Consider the following 18,153-nt stretch of genomic DNA (forward strand, 5'->3'; position numbering starts at 1 on the left):
TTCTTATTTGTGATTCACAATATTTCTGTATTGCTTGATTTTTTATACAATGAATAATATATTAATATATTGCTTGTATAAAATGGGAAGGATATATATACAACTGTCACTATTTGCAAGTGATATGACTATATACTTGGAAAATAAAATTAACCTGAAAACTACTAGAAGGAGCAAGAGAATTCAATAAGGTAGTAGAGTAGAAAATTAGTATTCACAAATCAATAGATTTCATATATAAAAGGAACAAGTTACAAAATGTAATAGGAGAAAAAAAAAGATCCTGTTTCTAATTGCAACAAAGAAAAGGTATAGTTTCTAGGGGATAAAAATAACAAGATGTTGGTTCTCCCTAAATTAACTTAAAAATGTACTGTAATCTCAAAAGTATCAACAGGACCCTTTTAAGAACTAGAAAAAGTTACTTTAAAATCTATGGAAAAATAAACAAGAAAAAATAACATGGAAAATTTTGAAAAATAGGAGCATTGAAAAGGGACTAAAACTCTCAGATGTTAAAACAGATAAAAAATTTTGTAAAATGAAACCAATGTGATACAGGTGCAAGAATAGACAATGAAACAAAATAAATATGAAACTATCTATCCAAAGTTGGACCTATATAAAAGTGCATCTGAAATGACAAAGGACAAATGGACTTTCAATAAATGATGCTGGAAGAGCTAGTTAGGCATCAAAAAAATAATGTTCAAATCTTCCATTTTATAATATGATCAATTCCACAAGAATCAAATAATTGTTTAAAAGAACCATGAAAGTGTTAGAAGAAAACTTGAGCAAAATCCTTTACAGACATGGAGCCCTTCTATAATTTAAAATCTGGAAGCTATTAAAGAAAAGATAAATAAATGGATACACTGACTTCAATAAAAATAAAAACTTCTGCTCAGTTAAAAAACTAAACAATAGGCAAAATCAAAATATAAGTGACTAACTGGGAAAAGTATTTAAAGTTTATATTAGAAGTATAGTGTCAATCTTCTTAATATATAAAGCGCTTCTAGAAAATGATGGGAAAAAGGTCCATAACTTAACAGTAAGGGGAGAAAAGAGTAGCCTCTTTCTGGGCGGAGGGCCGGGAGAGTACCTTCAATGAAAAAAGTACTAAGCTCTATTCATAGTAATAGAAATACAAATTAAAACCATACAAAAACACTATTTTCCTCCTGTCATATAGGCAGAAATTCTAACCATTTAATGACATAGTATGCTGGCAAAGCTTTAAGAAAGTGGCTTTTTTATTCATTGCTTGGCAGGAGCATAAACCACCCTTGTAGAAGCAATATAATGCATATTTGCACATCCCAAGTGCAAATATGTTTACCACTGGACCCAGCGATTCCATTCCTGAGAATATATCTTAATCCTACATCTGCACACATAGGATTGTACCTTCCGTGCTATTTACTACAACATTGTTTGTAATAGTAAACGGTTTACCTGATGATGTCAATAGTCATCTTAAAAATACCACCAACCTGAAAAATCCATCAGTTGGGGTTGATAAAATAAATCATATTAGATTCTTACAATGGAATATTTATATGTTCGTTTTTTTAAAACGGAGGGGTGAGGAGGACAAGAAGCTACTAATACATAAATTGTGGTGTTAAGTTTCTTTTTAGAAAGTAAAGCACAGGGGCGCCTGGGTGGTTTAGTCGGTTAAGCGTCAGACTTTCGCTTAGGTCATGATCTCGCGGTTCGTGGGTTTGGGCCCCGCGTCGGACTCTGTGCTGATTGCTAGCTCAGAGCCTGGAGCCTGTTTCAGTCTGTGACTCCCTCTCTCTCTGACCCGCCCCTGCTCATGCTGTCTCTCTCTCTCTCTCTCTCTCCTAGAAATAAATAAAACATTAAAAAAAAGAAAGAAAGAAAGTAAAGCATATACCAGTGAGTGTGGTCTACATTTTCTTTTGCAAAAAAAAAAAAAAAAGGAAAAATAAAGAATATGTACTTTTTTGGCTTATATTAAAGACATTCTGGATGAAGACACAATTACCATTAAAAGGAGAAATGGTTTGGTTGGAGATAAAGATGGGAACATTTTTTCCCTATATTACTAAACTTAAGCTAATGAGATAATGATTTTTATGCCATATGAAATTGGCAATATGTAACTACTTGACTTACAGAAATGGTGGATTCTAATAGCTACCATTACTATGCCATTTTACAGATATTGCATATATCTAAGAGTTGAAGAACATGGGAGATGGTGATATTATTGGAATGTTGTAATCTGATTAATTGCATTAGAAGTCGACATTTAAAAAGACGTCATCTGAGGAACAGGTACATTTCCTTTTATGGAATAATGTTAATTCATCAGCTTTCTCTTTTTGCCTTAGCTAACTAGTATCTCAAAAATATATTGACATTTAATGATTGTCATGTTTTCTTTTGCTCTTAATTTTTGTGCATGCTTTAAAATATTTTTTCCTGTAGTATTAAATTTATAAAAGATGTAATACAAAAGTAATTGTAGCTTAAATAGCTGGTGATCTTTCCTATCTAGAGGAAATGGAAGATGTAAATAGTAGTGATATGTTCCCAGATAAATTAAGCCTTGAATTCTGATAGCCACATATGAGGTCCTGAAGATCAGTGAGTATTCTGTAATCAGAGTCAAGATACCCACAAAGTTGGGGCACTTGGGTGGCTCAGTTGGTTAAGTGTCTGACACTTGGTTTTGGCTCAGGTCATGATCTCATGGTTTGTGAATTTGAGCTCCATATCGGGCTCTGTGCTGACATCCCACAGCCTGCTTGGGATTCTCACTCTCCCTCTCTCTCTCTGCCCCTCCTCTGCTCATGCATATGGTCTCTCTCTCAAGATAAATAAATAGACTTTTAAAAAATGTAAAAAAAGATATACACAAAATTTTTCGTTGCCACTTGAATGTCTGGAGATGTTTCCCTCCTGGTTGGAATAATGACAGAAAGGTGTAAGAGATAAATTATTAAGGAGAACATTGTGGACTAAGTGAGGAATGTGGATTAAACATAAATAAAAATGCAGATTGAAGCTTGAGCTCAGGTGGCTGGTGAGACATCTATTCTAATCTAAAGTTTTTAAAGGCTTTTTTTAATATCAAGTGAATATTTTCTCAAAATGATATCTTAAGAAGGATTGGGGTGGTAGCTCGCCCAGAAACGGAAAGATAAAAATTTCGTTTCACAATTCCAAGAAACATTTCCCTAAGTTCACAATCATTTGCTTCTACTGGTGGCTCACAAAGTGTCTGTGCCTTCTGTGATGTTCTGACTTCACCAATGGTTGCAATCTAGTCTGAGATCCAAATTGTCTCTAGGCAGAAACTGTTCTCTTGCCTGATGTCATCACTAGTCATGTTGTCAAGGTGTACCAAATCCCTCTCAGGTCCCAATAGAGTAGGAGATCCAGCAAGTAACTTCTTGCTCTCCTCAGTCTTCTCTGAATGGTAACGAAATCAAGGGGAAGGGGGCAGGGAGAGCAAGGATGAATAGAGAAATGGAGGGAAAAGGAGTAGGAGAGAATCAGCAAAAACTATATATGTCTGAAGACTCTAAGTAGGTCTGAGACAATTTTGGAAAGAGGTTCTTAGCATCTTTTTCACAAAACAAACTCAAAACCCTAAGAGATATAAACATTGACCAAGAAGACAGGAAGTCACTAAACTTAAATGGAGATGAGATACAGAGATACATTTCATTCCACTAAGAGGTACAGAAGGAATAAATATAGCCATTATGTAAAGCCCTTTCTATAAATGTGAAAATAAAGAAATATTTTGGAGAGGAAGGGAAGGAATGAAACGCTGCCTGATTGGAAAACACAAACAAGCAGATGTCTGATCAAAGCAGAAGGAAGATAGACCATGTGAGGATCATTTAATTTACAGATTAGTAAGATGCAGCAGCTTCATGTCTGCTCTGCTGTCTTTTCATTCCCATGGCTTCTAGCTCAGGAAGTTGGTTCAGCATGCTTGTATAGGTTTGAGAAACCAGGGCATAGATCTTCTTGTTAAAAAGACTGATGATTTCAGCCTCGATAGAAATGAAAGCCAAATTTAATAATCACAGTATTAATATCTCATTTGTAATCACTATAACAAAGAGCACTTGGTTTTATCTCAGAAACAATTCAAGCCCAATTTGTAAGACATAAAGAGATTTCATAGGGTTATCCTTCATTAAAAAAAAAAAAGAGAAATTAAGATAAACTTTTTACTTAGAGCAATAACAGAGAGAACATCATAAACTTTTCTTTTGGTATCTCTAGATCCTGTGTCCTGGCTGCCCCATTTTGCTGGGAGGAAATAAGGCTTGAGAGGTCTCATGCTAATTTGAAAGGGAAAGTCATTAAGTGCAAGGATGCCCCAAGGCTTTAGCCAGCGTCTGCTCTAAGATGCAGCTGATCCATTATGGAGAATTAAAAGACCGTAGCTAGGTACTAAAAGAAAAGGAGTCAATTTCTGAAAGTAGCCCCGTCTGTGGTATGATTCATTTGAGTTTCGTGATTAACTGGAAGCTCTCAGCAGCGTTAGGAGTGAACTAATGTCCCTTTCTAGAAAAAATGTTCTATCCTGAATTATCTCACTGTCCAGGCAGGGTCAAGTAAGGTTTGAGGTTTATACAGTTTGGTTGGGGGGCGGGGTGGGGGGGAGGGCAGAGTTGTTAAGAGAAAAAAGAACTAAATTATTACTACAAAATTTATTAGAAAAATGAATATTTAGTTTGGGTGAGAAACGAAATTACAATAAAGTACAGATTTTCAAAGTTGATATAGACATCACAGAATCAATATAAGCACAATATTTTTACTAATTGCCTGACATACACTATACTTCTTTTTCTTACAGTTTGCATAATCTTTGCACACTTCTTCATATCGACAATTTTGTAATGTATTGTTTCTAAAGAGGTAACAGAAACATAATTCAGCCTGAAACATGGCTGATGAAATTTGTTATAGTACTGATAGTTTTTTTTTAAAACGTCAGCTTCATTTTATTGGTAATGAGATGTGGTATATTGGGATGCTTAAAACATGACTTCATACCCAATTGTACTGTGTCTTCAATACTGCTAGAGGTTTTGTGCCTTACATACGACATTTTGATAAATTTCACACAAATTCCATCAGGAAAAATAATGATCATGCACTGATAATTACATATGATGCATTATTGAGTATATTCTTAACAACTTTTTTTCGAGGTATTAATGAGAACTAAGTTCATCTCTTGCAAATGGACATATCTGAAGGTTAGACTTTTCTACAAGCCATTTGGCTCCATACTTTTCAAACATTGTTTCTCCTCCATTACACATTACTTCAATGCCAGGTGCAGTAGGACATATTTATACCATGGTACAACCTATGGCCCTGGGTTTTGTTTTGTTTTGTTTTGTTTTTACAGGTTTTTAAGGATGTTGCATGATGGGCAGTAGGATTATTCCTGGAAACCATTCCTAACAGAACAGCTAGCAATAACTTAACATGAGCATTTGTGACCCACAAATATGCATCCCACAAAACTTAAAATAAATATATTCCCAACTCATCTTTACTTGGTAGGAGCCTCAAAATGCCTGGGTGGGCCACTCCACCCCCATGCCTCCCCCCTAACTCTCTCCTGGCCAGTGTGATGGGAAGAGTGACAGAGAAAGCTGAAGTGAAAGGCAACCATCTTAACTAATTGCAGTCCAAACATTTTGCAGATTTTATGAAAACACATGAATATGTAATCACATTACCACAATTTCTCCCAGAGCCCTGGAAGGAGCTCATTTGTGCAAGTGAGGGAACATTGAAGCTGAGTATTAGTTTCATGATGAACCTGCATTTATACACTGGTCACGTGAGCACAGTTTGGAAATATTGGGTCTCCCCCTACATCTATGCGCATGGACATAAACCCAAGTTAAGACCTCAGCATCTTTATTCTATAATTGCTCTCATACTCTCCAGTCTCTTGCTCCATCCGCTCTCCCTTTCCCTAATCTTGTCTCATCTTTCTCCATTTTGTTTTCCTACTTCCTATGTCAGATGATTGCTAATTGCCTCACTGAAAGGATGAAAACTTGATTCTCTAAAGAGAACGTTTCCTTAAATTTAGAGAAGCTGGTGTTTCGTTTAACTGTTGATTGATTGGTTGCTGGTGGCAGTGAGCAATAAGAGCTACTTCCTTCTGTGGCCAAGTAAGTGCTTGTATTTATGTTCGGTGTGGTAGGTGCATTCACATCCATTCTGCCATTCAATCTTCACAGCATTCTGGTTTTTTTTTTTTTAATTTTTTAATGTTTTATTTATTTCTAGGAGAGACAGAGAGAGAGAGCAGGGGAAGGTCAGAGAGAGAGAGGGAGAGAGAGAATCTGAAACAGGCTCCAGGCTCTGAGCTAGTTGTCAGCACAGAGCCCAAAGCGGGGCTCAAAACCACAAACGACGAGATCATGACCTGAGCTGAAGCTGGACGCTTAACCGACTGAGCCACCCAGGTGCCCCCACAGCATTCTTAGAAAGTAATAACATTATCAACATTTTAAGGAATGAGGCAATAAACTCAGAGTTTACGTAATTTGCCCAAGAACACACAGCCGGTAAACAATGGAGGATTCAAATGCAGTGACACCAGCTCCCAGTTTCTTAATAAAATCTATGTGGTCTGAGAGCAGCAAACACTGGTGGTTAGTGGACACAAGTTCTAATTATCAGGCTTAGACTGAGTATCCTTCAGTGTCTATGCATCTTTCTCCAGTTACTATCATCAGGCATACCAAATCCTTCCTCCAGGCTCAAAGCATACCCTGTCAGTCTCTTTGAGACAGAAACTTACGCACAGGAGACTTTGTTTGGCATCTGCATTTGCTTTCAAGCTTCTTTAACATTTTGACAATATACTATCCATAGCACACAAGTAGTTCAGAAATTATAGGGATGACATAGGCATTTATAATTTTTCTACAGATGATAACAGCTCTCAGATATTCATAAACAAAGCTTATGTGGGTTATTCAGAGAAGGAAAAAGAACACATCTTCAAAAGACTACAGAAGTCTTATGAGGGGTGTAAACCTGAGACTAAGTGGAAGAAAATGAGAAATTATGAAAGGAAACACATACAAAATTAAGTAGTAAAGTATCAGTATATAATGATGAATATAACAACAGATGTAGCCCAAAGAAAACTAATGGAAAATTTTTAAATGATTGAAAAAGAAAATCCTCTCAATGACATCACTGCTGGACCTCAGGGAAAGGCGGTGACACTTTGCTTCCATTTCACTCTCATGCTGACTTCTTCACAGGGAAAACAGAACTAGGACATCCTTCAGTTTCCTGTCACCAAACAGAAACCTACCATCATCTACTCTGATCCTATCAACCTTTCCTCTTGTTCAATAGAGCAGAACTATCTATCTTTTCTTCTGTTTAAGGCCACTTACTTTGTTGATTATCATCCCAATGTGTTGTAGCTGAAAATCTTACCTTGTCGATTAGTCTGTTTCTTCTATACTTAGGTTTTTCCTCTCCACCAGGATATTCCCATTGGCTTCACAACTGTTTTAGTTATCAGATCAGTACATGCACATAATATAAAAAGGCAAATAGTAAAATTAAACCTGTTAGGAGAAAGAGCAGTCTCCTACTTTATTGCCACTCCTACTTCCCAGAGTCAAACTCTGACTGCTGTGAAAGCTTCCATTTGGAACTTACCTTCCTCTTTCCAAACTCCAAACTTGTTACTATTTATTAATTTTTTGCTTTTTTTTTCCTTTTAATTTCAGGCATTATTAATTTCCCACTAAGAAAGATTAAGAGCATAAAATCACAATTTGTGGTTATGGCAATATTCACTGTTTATATCATTATGCTGGTATAAAAACTTCATTCTCAGGTGAATCACACAGTATGCTCAGATTTCATCCCCTCTCTGTAGAACTCTTGGTTACCAGGCATTAACAAATATTTTTGTTTGTACATTTGCTTACTTTTCAGATCATCAGTCATTAACTTATCCAAAACTCTCTCCAGAGCTCTCTAAATAAGTGCAGTTAATATATGGAGAAGCATATCTATGGGTTATTCCATAGAATAGTAAAGAGTATTGAAATAGTAGAAAATATTTTCTTTCATTTTTCTTCTCGGTTTCTTTAAAAGCACTATTGACTGTTTATAATAATACTACAGCGATATTGTAGGATTTACAATATAGAGAGAAGTAAAGCATCTGATGAGTGATGCAAAGGATAAGGCGGTGATAAATGAAACAGTAGTATGTGTTTTATAGTTTATTGAAATGATGAAATATTAATTGCAAGTAGACTGTGATAGGGACACATATTATAATGTCTGAGCAACTAACAAAAATGCAAATAAAGCATAGATTAAAAAGTAAACAGAAGAAATAGAATATTAAAAACATTTTTAAAAACACAGAAAGAGCAGGAAAGAAGCAATAGAGGAACAGAAAACAAGGCAAAGACAGAAAAGCAATATCAAGACAACAGATGTAAGTAACTAGATAATTCATGTAACGTATTTATGAGAGGCAGAACTTACTGGACTAGATAAAAAAGTTAGACACAACTATATGTTGTCTACAAAAGACTCAGTTTAGATATAAAAACGCCAACAAGTTGAAATTGAAAGAGTGGCAATATATGCACCATGCTAATGTAAGCTTTAAAAAGCTGATGTAGCTATATTAATATTACTAAAGTAGACTTCAAGACAGCATTCTGAGAGATAAAGAGGACTGTTTTATTATGATTAAAAGATCAAGTCATTAGAAAAACATAAACATCGTTAAGTTTGTGTGTATCTAATAAAAAGTTTCAAATACAAGAAGTACACATTGACAGGACTCAAAGGAGAAATGAACAAATGAGTTACAACTGGTGAAAACATTTACTAGGCTACTGCTACCTCCAGGATGCTGCTTTAGTCTTATACACATGATTTGATTTACTTTTTGCAATTTCCTAAGGTAATCTGGTTTATAGTACCTTAAAAGAAAATACTTTTCAGTAGTTACTTCAATTCACATATCATAGGAATGATCAGTTCCTAGGAAGTTTGAAATCATTTCCATATAAAGTCAACCTAATTCCAAGCCTTTTGTGGAGGTAATATTTCCATTTTTTACTTGATCTAGTCAATTTGAGTTAGACCTACTGGAATTCTCTCACTTGGATTTCTATCCCCAAGAAAAGACACACAAACACAGAGGTACAACACATCAACAAGAAGCACTACCCTTCAGCTGTACTGAATTTCAGTAAAATCACCATCTCCTCTTACCCATGAGCCTCCACACATATTCCTTCATAAAAATGCTCTTCCTTCCCTATGCTGGGTTAACAACTGTGGACTGTGAGATATGTTATACAACACCCTTTACTTTCCATTACACAAGGCTTGCATTTTATTTTTATTTTAAAACTACTTTAAAAGTTTTTTGCTTTATTTTGAGAGATTGAGTGGAGGACAGGTAGAGAGAAAGGGAGAGAGAATCCCAAGCACAAAGCCCAGTGCGGTAGACTGAGCTACCCAGATGCTCTAAGGCTTATCTGTTATTATTCATTTTATTAAACTCCATCAAAACAGGGCATTTCCCTCTCATTACATTCCCAGCTAGCACAATCTGATGAATGAAATAACTGCTGAATAACTTTTTCTTATAGTAGGTGTGTTTAACCTATCCATTAGTCATACTAGTTCTACATTGTAATGTTATCTTTGCCTTCTCTGTTTGGTGTCCTAATTGGTTCCTCCCGCCCCCGCCTTTGCCACACATACAATGTTTTATTTGTGCTTTGGAGGCTATCTATCTATCTATCTATCTATCTATCTATCATCTATCGACTATATATTCTATATATTCTACCAGTGGATTTGGTTGAAGCTTCTTAATTAAAAGAAAAAAATCCCTGAATGTTTATAACTCAACATTTAAAAATAAGAAAATATTTTTAATTCCCATTTATGCAAGAGGAAAAATTTGACTTTTATTTCCCAATTCCAGTTCTCCATTTTCTTCCTGTCTGGTTTCCTTTTTATTTATAATAGATGACCATTTTTACATATGTATTTATAACATTTATATTTTTACACTTGATACAGTTTATACTTCTAAACCAGCCAGGGTCATCAGCAAGGCAAGATGATCCCTCTGCAGGGAGGCTAATAGCTGTCTCCATATGTCACCCTGAAGGACAGGCGCTGGGGCAGGCAGGGTTGGGAACACACCAGGTTGTGGCCAACTTTTACATTTGCAAATATTACAGTAAGTTAGACTTCCTTCTAATAGTTTAATACTGTCAGTCAAGCCTCAACTTCCTATGCTTGAATTAATTTCTATCAATATTCAGCATTGTCTATGCTTTGGGTACTATGCTAATATACTACTTCTATATAATTTAAATGTTAACATTAGAAGTGAATCACCACAAAGCTAAAGTTATTGATTTCAAAATTTTTTTCACATGAACTATTGTCAGAGGAATAGGGCTTTAAAGTATTTATTTCTTGAGGCTCACACTACCTATCTCTACAATTTACAAGTCACCCAGTGTGTCTAGGTTTGGATAATTGCTCATGAACCCTATAAATTTTCTCATTTCCAAAATTCATTTTTTAAAACTTTATTTTTAAGTAATCTGTACACTGAGTGTGGGGCTTGAATTTAAAACTCTGGGGTCCAGTTACATGCTCTACTGACAGAGCCAGGAACCCCAAAATTCATCTTTTTTAAAGGAAAAAATTAGTATCTGCAGTTACTGTTTCTCTTTCAATTATTTCTTTGGTAATATCAGTTATGCAGCAAACATTTGTTCTCCTCATCCTCTGTAAAGTCATGGTCTCCAATCTCAACTGGGCCATTCATATTTTTTAACCTTATCAATTAAACTCCCCTGGTCTTCTCAAACCTTTGAATTCAGCAAACTATGGCACAGAGGTCAAATCTAGCCCACTGCCTACTTTTGTAAATAGTCCTAATGGAACACAGCCACACTCATTTGTTTACATATTGTCTAAAGCAAGGGCTTTCACACGATGGCATGGCTGAATAGGTAAAGTATTTACTACCTAAGTCCTTTAAAAAGTAAGTTTGTTGACCCCTGCTTTAAACCTATCACTTGTCCCTTTTACTGTGAGTACCTGACCTCACAAGGAATAAAAGACATAAAATAAGTATATCAACTTTCAGACCAAAACAAAGTCTAAATTTGAGTCTATATCCACACATTTCTCCCTTGCACATGTTAGGAGCAATCTTCCTGTCTGGGATCTGATTTCCATTTCTCTTCTCTTCTGATCAGAACCTCAGTAATCCCATCTGTTTTCTACTTTCTAACTCTTATCATCATCATAATATACTGATATTTCTTTTACCGTAAAAGAGAACACAATAAGAAACGGATTCTAAATCCTATCCCATAATGTTCCGTGTTCTATACTTGGAACATTCATTTTCTCACTCCAATTCTACTTACTTCTTTCCTGACTTGACTCCTGTCATGTCCTCTTTCAAATGAATATTGAATTTATATTGTAGCTTCCTATTTGGTCAGCATGACATTGTCTTGAAACATTCTTTTTTCCAACTTCTGGGATGGATCACTCTTGTTTTATCTTTGTGACTATTCATCCTCTTTTGTAAGCTGCTCTTTCACTATCCGTTTCTGACCTGTACTGTCTTCTCATTACTAGCCTGCATGCACGTCTATCTACTGTATGTTGAGGATTCCTGACTTTATTACTCAGATGGCTCTCACATTTAAGATTCACATACCCAACCAGAACGTCCCATAGGAACCTTAGGCTCAACAGGCTCCAAATCAAAATAATCAGTTTTTTTCTCAAAGCTTCTGCTACTCTGGTGATTACTAGGAGTCACCTGTCTCTTCTACCATATGCAATTTATTTCTAACACCTTGCAGTATTTCTTCATAGATCTCTCCCTTTTGCTCCATCTCTGTGCTCCTAGCCTAGCACAGAGCACTAGCATTCCTTACTTCTTCAGGGTCTCCTTACCTTCTCCTCTAGCCTCCTGCAATTCATCTGATTGATAGAGTGTTGATCATGACACTTCACTTAAACCCCCTCAACACTCAGGTTAAAATTGACTCTTCCAATACCTTTTTAAAAAAATCATTAATTTCGCCTTCTGGTTTACTCTTCTTTTCCCTTCACTTACGCATTAGGATACAGCCATGTTCATCTTCATTCCCATACACGTTCTACATGAACCTTGGTCAACCTCTGGGGCTTCACACGAGTCCCAGTTGGAGAACACTCCCAAGAATCTGCCTAACTGCCACTCAATTTCGATTTAGACATCACTTCCTCAGAGGCTCTCTGGGATCTCCATTCTCAACTCATATTAGGTTCCCCTCTTGTATCACAATTCACATACTGTATTATATAACTGTGCTTTCCTCAAGAACATAGACTTAAGAGGATATGGATCATATCAAGTTCAGTACAGTGCCTGGCACTCCATTTAATGAACTGTTGTTGATAGAATTCTTGTCTTTGTGATGTGGGAGCATTTATGAGCCTTGTCTTCTACTGATTCAAATTTCTGCTTACATTTCTGGTATTTATCAAGTTGAATGGATCTAATTTTACTATTCTTTTTCAACTGCATGTCATTTTCATTTTTCCTCATTTACTGCATATCTTTTTAGCTTAGTTCTAATAATCTATGACAATAAATCTATTTTAGAGCCAAGTGAATATCAGAATTGTCATTGGTTTTTGGGAGGGGGAAGTGTGCTGTATTGTTATTCCTAAATAAGGAAAAAATCCTACAGTTGTTTGGCTATACCTGAGTCTTTTACAAAAAAAATTAAGGATGGAAGGCAAGAGAAGAAGAGATGAAAAGGAAGCATTCTTATCAGGAAGAACAAACTTCTTTGCCACTATCCACTGCACATGAACACAAACCTCTTGCACCAAAAGAAGTAGCAACAACATATTATATGTAATATATATATATATATATATTTTTTACCAGTGTGCCTTCTGTTTAAAAATAGAGATCAAAAACAAATGCTAATCTTGGCATTCTCTTAAAAATAAGTGATTCTTGAGTGGTAGAACTGAGGAAACAATGTCCTAAAAGAAACCCTGTTTTTTCATGGTGCTGGCTATTACAATGTAGAAGGGGAATGGTTGTACATAATCCATTTAAAGTTTAGACTATGACCACCATTTGCCCTATTTTACTTTAATTGCATAGACAACATGCAATTCTTACATGTTTCAATCCTTTATTCTTCTAAGGGAAATTCAGTGTGTGTGTACATAAGCATGTGTATGGGAGATTTTTCACTGTACATTTGTACTGCCACTTTGGCCACAATTTTTAAGCACTAACCGTGTTACTGGCCTAAGCTAGGCCAGGAAAGCATTGCCCCAATTCTGTTCTTTTTGATGACAGCAAATAATTAAGTTAAGAAGGGATAGGACGACAGGGAAAGATGATCTTTAAGTACTACATTAAAGTTATATGACATTAAGTCTTTTAGTACTGATGGTAATGCATATGTCAAAGCAAATATAGGTATGATATCTCACAGTTAAGGAATAAGTCTTCAATAGACTCCAAAAAATACTAGCTTTCCTATGTAAGAAAAACAATTAGTATGCATAACTTAAAGTCACCATATCAAACACATGGCTCTTTTGTAAAGCATCATAGCAATCTGAAAAAGAAGAGTTCATATATTCAAATAAACACAAAATAAACCAATTAATTCTGAATAAGTAGTAACAACTTTATTTTAACTCAACGTGCTGAAATGCAAAAAATATTTTCAGCAACAAGATACAAAAAGTATGTATCTTATCATTAACATCAGCTGATTAAAAATGAGGCTGAAAAGTTCAATATAAGTCTTTACACATTTGAATCTTGAAAATCAATTTCCCCCAGAATTAATTTTTAAATTTTAGCAGAATTTTATTTTCAAAAATGGGACTCAAGTTATATCTTCATTCTAAAAAACTGGATGGGAAATTAACTGGGTTACAGTATACAACAATAAACTCTAAACAGAAAAATATTTAAATATAAGAATTCCTTTTCAAACATAAAGTCCACATACTGCAAACAGAAGACACGGTGTGGTGATTTCATTCCTAGTGAAGAGGAAGTCTTGCATATGGTAGGCACTAAATATTTGTTCAACTGGACCTAAAACTGACATTATTCCATGAACACTTAAATAAAGTAGAGCTCAAAATCTGTATAAAAGAGGTTTGCACAATACTCTCTTATGTGCTGAAAGTGCTGTCTTTATAATCTGAAGACACCCACCCACCCACCTTATTTTGCAAGAATACACTGAATTTTATCCATCAAAGGGCATGAAGGTCCAAGTTAGAATAATTCACCGTTTCAAATATACATGGTTATGAAGAAAGCTTGTTGATGTGAATTTTAACAAAACAACTTCCTGAAGTTTCTAGTGTTCTAATTTAGTAACAATGGGTAGCATATATGACCCACATTTTAATAAATAATTTTACTTGGGTTTTAAATTCATGCACAAAATTTAAATGGGTAAATAAGTAATTACACTTTTGGCAATTTAAATTCTAACTTAGGTCTGATTTATAAATAACCTAATAATGCTCATGATTACTTTTTAAGAGATCTTTGTGAATATTTTAAAACTGAACTTTAAAACTGATGTCCTAAAAAGGCACTGTTTTCATATTTCATCATGCAATAAATGGTCACATTTTTGAAAACTATACTTTCTTGTCAATCAATTGTTCCCCAAAATAAAGCACATTTAATGAAATATTTCAACTAACCTGAATTTTCAACATTTAACCGAATCCTATTTTCAGAAATTCACTCTTCTCAACATATCACACATAAGTCTAAGCAAATACATGTGCACACACATACACAATGACACGCACACACCCATCCTAATGACATAATACATGCATGGTTCTCGAATTACTATTTCAAGACAATGACACATGAGAATTCAAGGAGGTAACAATGGCAAGCCATAGCATTATGGCACCTTCATATTTGTGCTCTAAATACCAGTATACGTTAAAATTTAAAAACAAAAAAGGCACAAATATAGTGTTTCTGTATCTCAAGCTGAAGAACAGTTCTCCAATGGTTACTTTGATAACATAACACTGAAAACCAATCACTTCTTTTCTAAGGAAAAGCTCTGTTTAGGTGACAAAAAGAAAACAAGAGCAGGCTGATAAAAGGCAAAGCTGCTCAGGACAGAGTCTGTGCCTACTGAACACAATGTGTGGAGTTTAAAAACGAAAAAATGAAAAGGCTATTAGAGCACTCTTGTCAGAATACATTTTAAGTTTTTTTCATTGCCTCAAGAACCCACAATATCAAAAACAACAACAAAACAACCCATAATAAATAAAAAAAATAAATCAACTATGATACGATTCTGTTAGTATAACGGTAGACATTACACTATTTGAAGTGGACATTTCTACAGATGTGGATATTCTCACAGCACAGTGTTTGACGTTTTTGGTACAAAATGTGCTACCAAACTAAAAACAAAAAACGAACCCTTTATAATAAAACCCTTAGGATTTACAATAAACACTAAATTAAATAGGTAAAAGCAAGCCGAAATGTTCATTATATGGGTGTTATTACTGAAGTCACTATGGTTAGAAATGTAGATGCAAGCAGTGAATTAATTCACAATGTGCCTATGAGCATTTGATATAAATGGATACACCAATATATATTTTTTTGATATACGACAACAAAATTCTATAGCCTGAGGAATTTTGTTTTAAGACCCTGGCAAAATATTAAAAACCTTAACGTGTATATGTATGTGTGTATGTATTTCTTAAATTATATACTGTAAATTTAATAGACTCAATTTTGTTAAGAAAGTGAGTTTCTGTTCCCTCTAGTATTCTTAAATAGAATGAAGTTCAATACCATGTAAGAATCCTTCTATCAAGGGATTCTCCCAATTTCAAATTTAACAAGATTCCAATTAAACTATATAGAAAGAAATGAAGATATCTGAAAATATGATCTTTTCAAGCTCGTTTGTTGTGGTTAACAAATGCTTATCTGATAAGTGTTTGTTCAATGTAAATATGAATCACTCTTGATATATTATGACTGCTTCAGTGAGTATCTAACAGATAACAAAAATAAAATCTAATTTAAAACCTCAGGCTTCATTTTTTTCTTTTTGTTCTCAATTCAAAAACTAAATAAACAAATTATACAAATTTTAATCTGGAGAATAAAGTATATATGGGAATATATAGGCATAGGCATGTTTTTCCAGTGACAAACTTTTCCCCTTGTGGTCAAGTATAAATCTTGCCTAAGTAGCATATTGTCACTATTCCATGAAATCAGATGCAGTGACTTGCTACTTCTCTGGGACAATATGCACCAGGACAGAACCTCACTGTGAGCAGAGCTACCAAACACTGAACATATGTGTTTAAAGCTAAATTCATTTATAATAAAGAACTGGCCCATGAAAAGCAGTTTATAAATAGTTTATCCTGTTCACATTATGCAGAATTTCAGTATCATCCACAATGTTAGTACAGTAACTGAAACAGAAAGAAGGCTGGGGAGCAGGTGGGGGAAGATTCAGAGTGTGGCCTGACATATTTCTAAGGGTTCTCTCCTTTAGTCTGCAAATATTAGCTCACTGTTTTTAGGAGAATAGAGTGTCCAGGATTTTTTCAATTGCTTTCTCCAAAGTGGGATAAGACAGGAGTAAATTCAGTAATAAATATCTGAAATTCAAACCAATTTAACTATAATCAAGGATACCTTTCTCTATTATCACAAACATCCCAGTTGCCTCCCTCAGTCTTAAAAAATTCTTTCAAAAGTTAAGACACAATTAATTATACCTTATTAATACCCTCAAAAACAAACAAAATATATGTACCATTTAGCATACAAAAGTTACACATTAAAAGTGCATATATATCTTTCTTAATTGGCCCACTCATTAAATTTACATTTGGTCATCCTTACTTTCAACATGGACAGAATTCTTCATATAAATGTAGGTCACTATAAATTAAAAAAAATTCAGCACAAAACATGCTTTCTTTTTATTGAAATCTTAACCTCAATCATTTCTCAGTCATTGTAAACTTGAACAAACCCACAAAGAAACACAAGCAAAGGTTTGTTATGCTTCTTAGTTTGTTGGACAGTCAACACAGAAAAATATCCAAAATTTACCAAAAATTTGGGCCAACTCATTGCATATTTGCCCCCTGAAATGAAAAATAAATTATAATTGAAGCAGTGTATTGCCGTAACTTACTTTGAAGGTAAGCAGGTTTTCCTATATTTATAGGACTTAGACTGGAGACATTATCAGTAATCTCCAATGAGTGCTTTTAAGAAGAACCTAGTTTTAAACTTTGAGATAGCATAGGACAAACCCTATAAAATTAATTTTGCTTTTCTCAAACTAATGGAAGATCCTTTTGAAACTTAATATCTTCAGTTATCAATATTACTGCATTATGGAGCTAGTGCAATCCTGCATAGCCTTAGTCAAAATGACAAGGCACAATAAAAAAATTAAAGTATTATATGAACAAGAGAAGTCATTGAATATAATTTAAGGCCTTGAAGTGAATTAGAGTATAATCAGTCTAATTTAAAGCTGAAGAATAAACCATAAATTATCCACCTGAAATGCAAGCAATATGCTTTTTCAGCTTCTGTTCGTGGACAAGACAACAGAAACAACTCTTGCTTATGGTTTGTTATTAGAATCCTTCTGGACCTGGAGGAGTAAAAGTCAATTCCATTTTTCTACAGTTCATGGAAGATTTCAGGACTGTTTTAGCCGTTTGCGTGGAATGCCAAACTGTGGACACTGTGCAGATGCTAGTGCTCGGAAGGCTTCTGCTACTAAGTGAGGGTGAGACTGAATCATGGACTTCCACCCTGATGTTTCCATTATGTCCGCTGCTTGGCTGAAAAATAAAATTAAGTGATGTTTATTAAAAAGTACTTTTCAAAATACACTGTTGTATTATTTTTAGAAAAAATTACGTATTTCAAACTGTTTTAAACACTTTTTGCCTCTATATAGTCAAGCCATGTAAATTCATTAAAATACC

At 34.6% G+C, this 18,153-nt stretch overlaps 1 protein-coding gene and 1 long non-coding RNA gene across 7 annotated transcripts in view; one reads left to right on the forward strand and one right to left on the reverse strand.

Annotated features, from left to right (window-relative positions):
* The window catches only part of LOC120220314, a 44,773-nt gene extending 26,841 nt beyond the window's left edge, over positions 1-17,932 (forward strand). Inside the window, exons 2-3 of the long non-coding RNA XR_005525537.1 lie at positions 2,195-2,310; positions 17,849-17,932. This is a non-coding gene — a long non-coding RNA (uncharacterized LOC120220314). The remainder of the gene's footprint in view (positions 1-2,194; positions 2,311-17,848) is intronic.
* Positions 16,537-18,153, reverse strand: part of SPOPL (speckle type BTB/POZ protein like) — a 72,806-nt gene continuing 71,189 nt past the window's right edge. For all 6 annotated transcript variants that reach the window (XM_039217388.1, XM_039217383.1, XM_039217386.1 and 3 more), the window contains one exon: positions 16,537-18,006. In XM_039217388.1, coding sequence (XP_039073319.1) covers positions 17,862-18,006 — 145 coding nt within the window. In that variant the 3' untranslated portion in view covers positions 16,537-17,861. The remainder of the gene's footprint in view (positions 18,007-18,153) is intronic.

The sequence above is a fragment of the Hyaena hyaena genome, unplaced genomic scaffold (genome assembly GCF_003009895.1).
Source record: "Hyaena hyaena isolate Hyena2069 unplaced genomic scaffold, ASM300989v1 scaffold_684, whole genome shotgun sequence".
Lineage (NCBI taxonomy): Eukaryota > Metazoa > Chordata > Mammalia > Carnivora > Hyaenidae > Hyaena > Hyaena hyaena.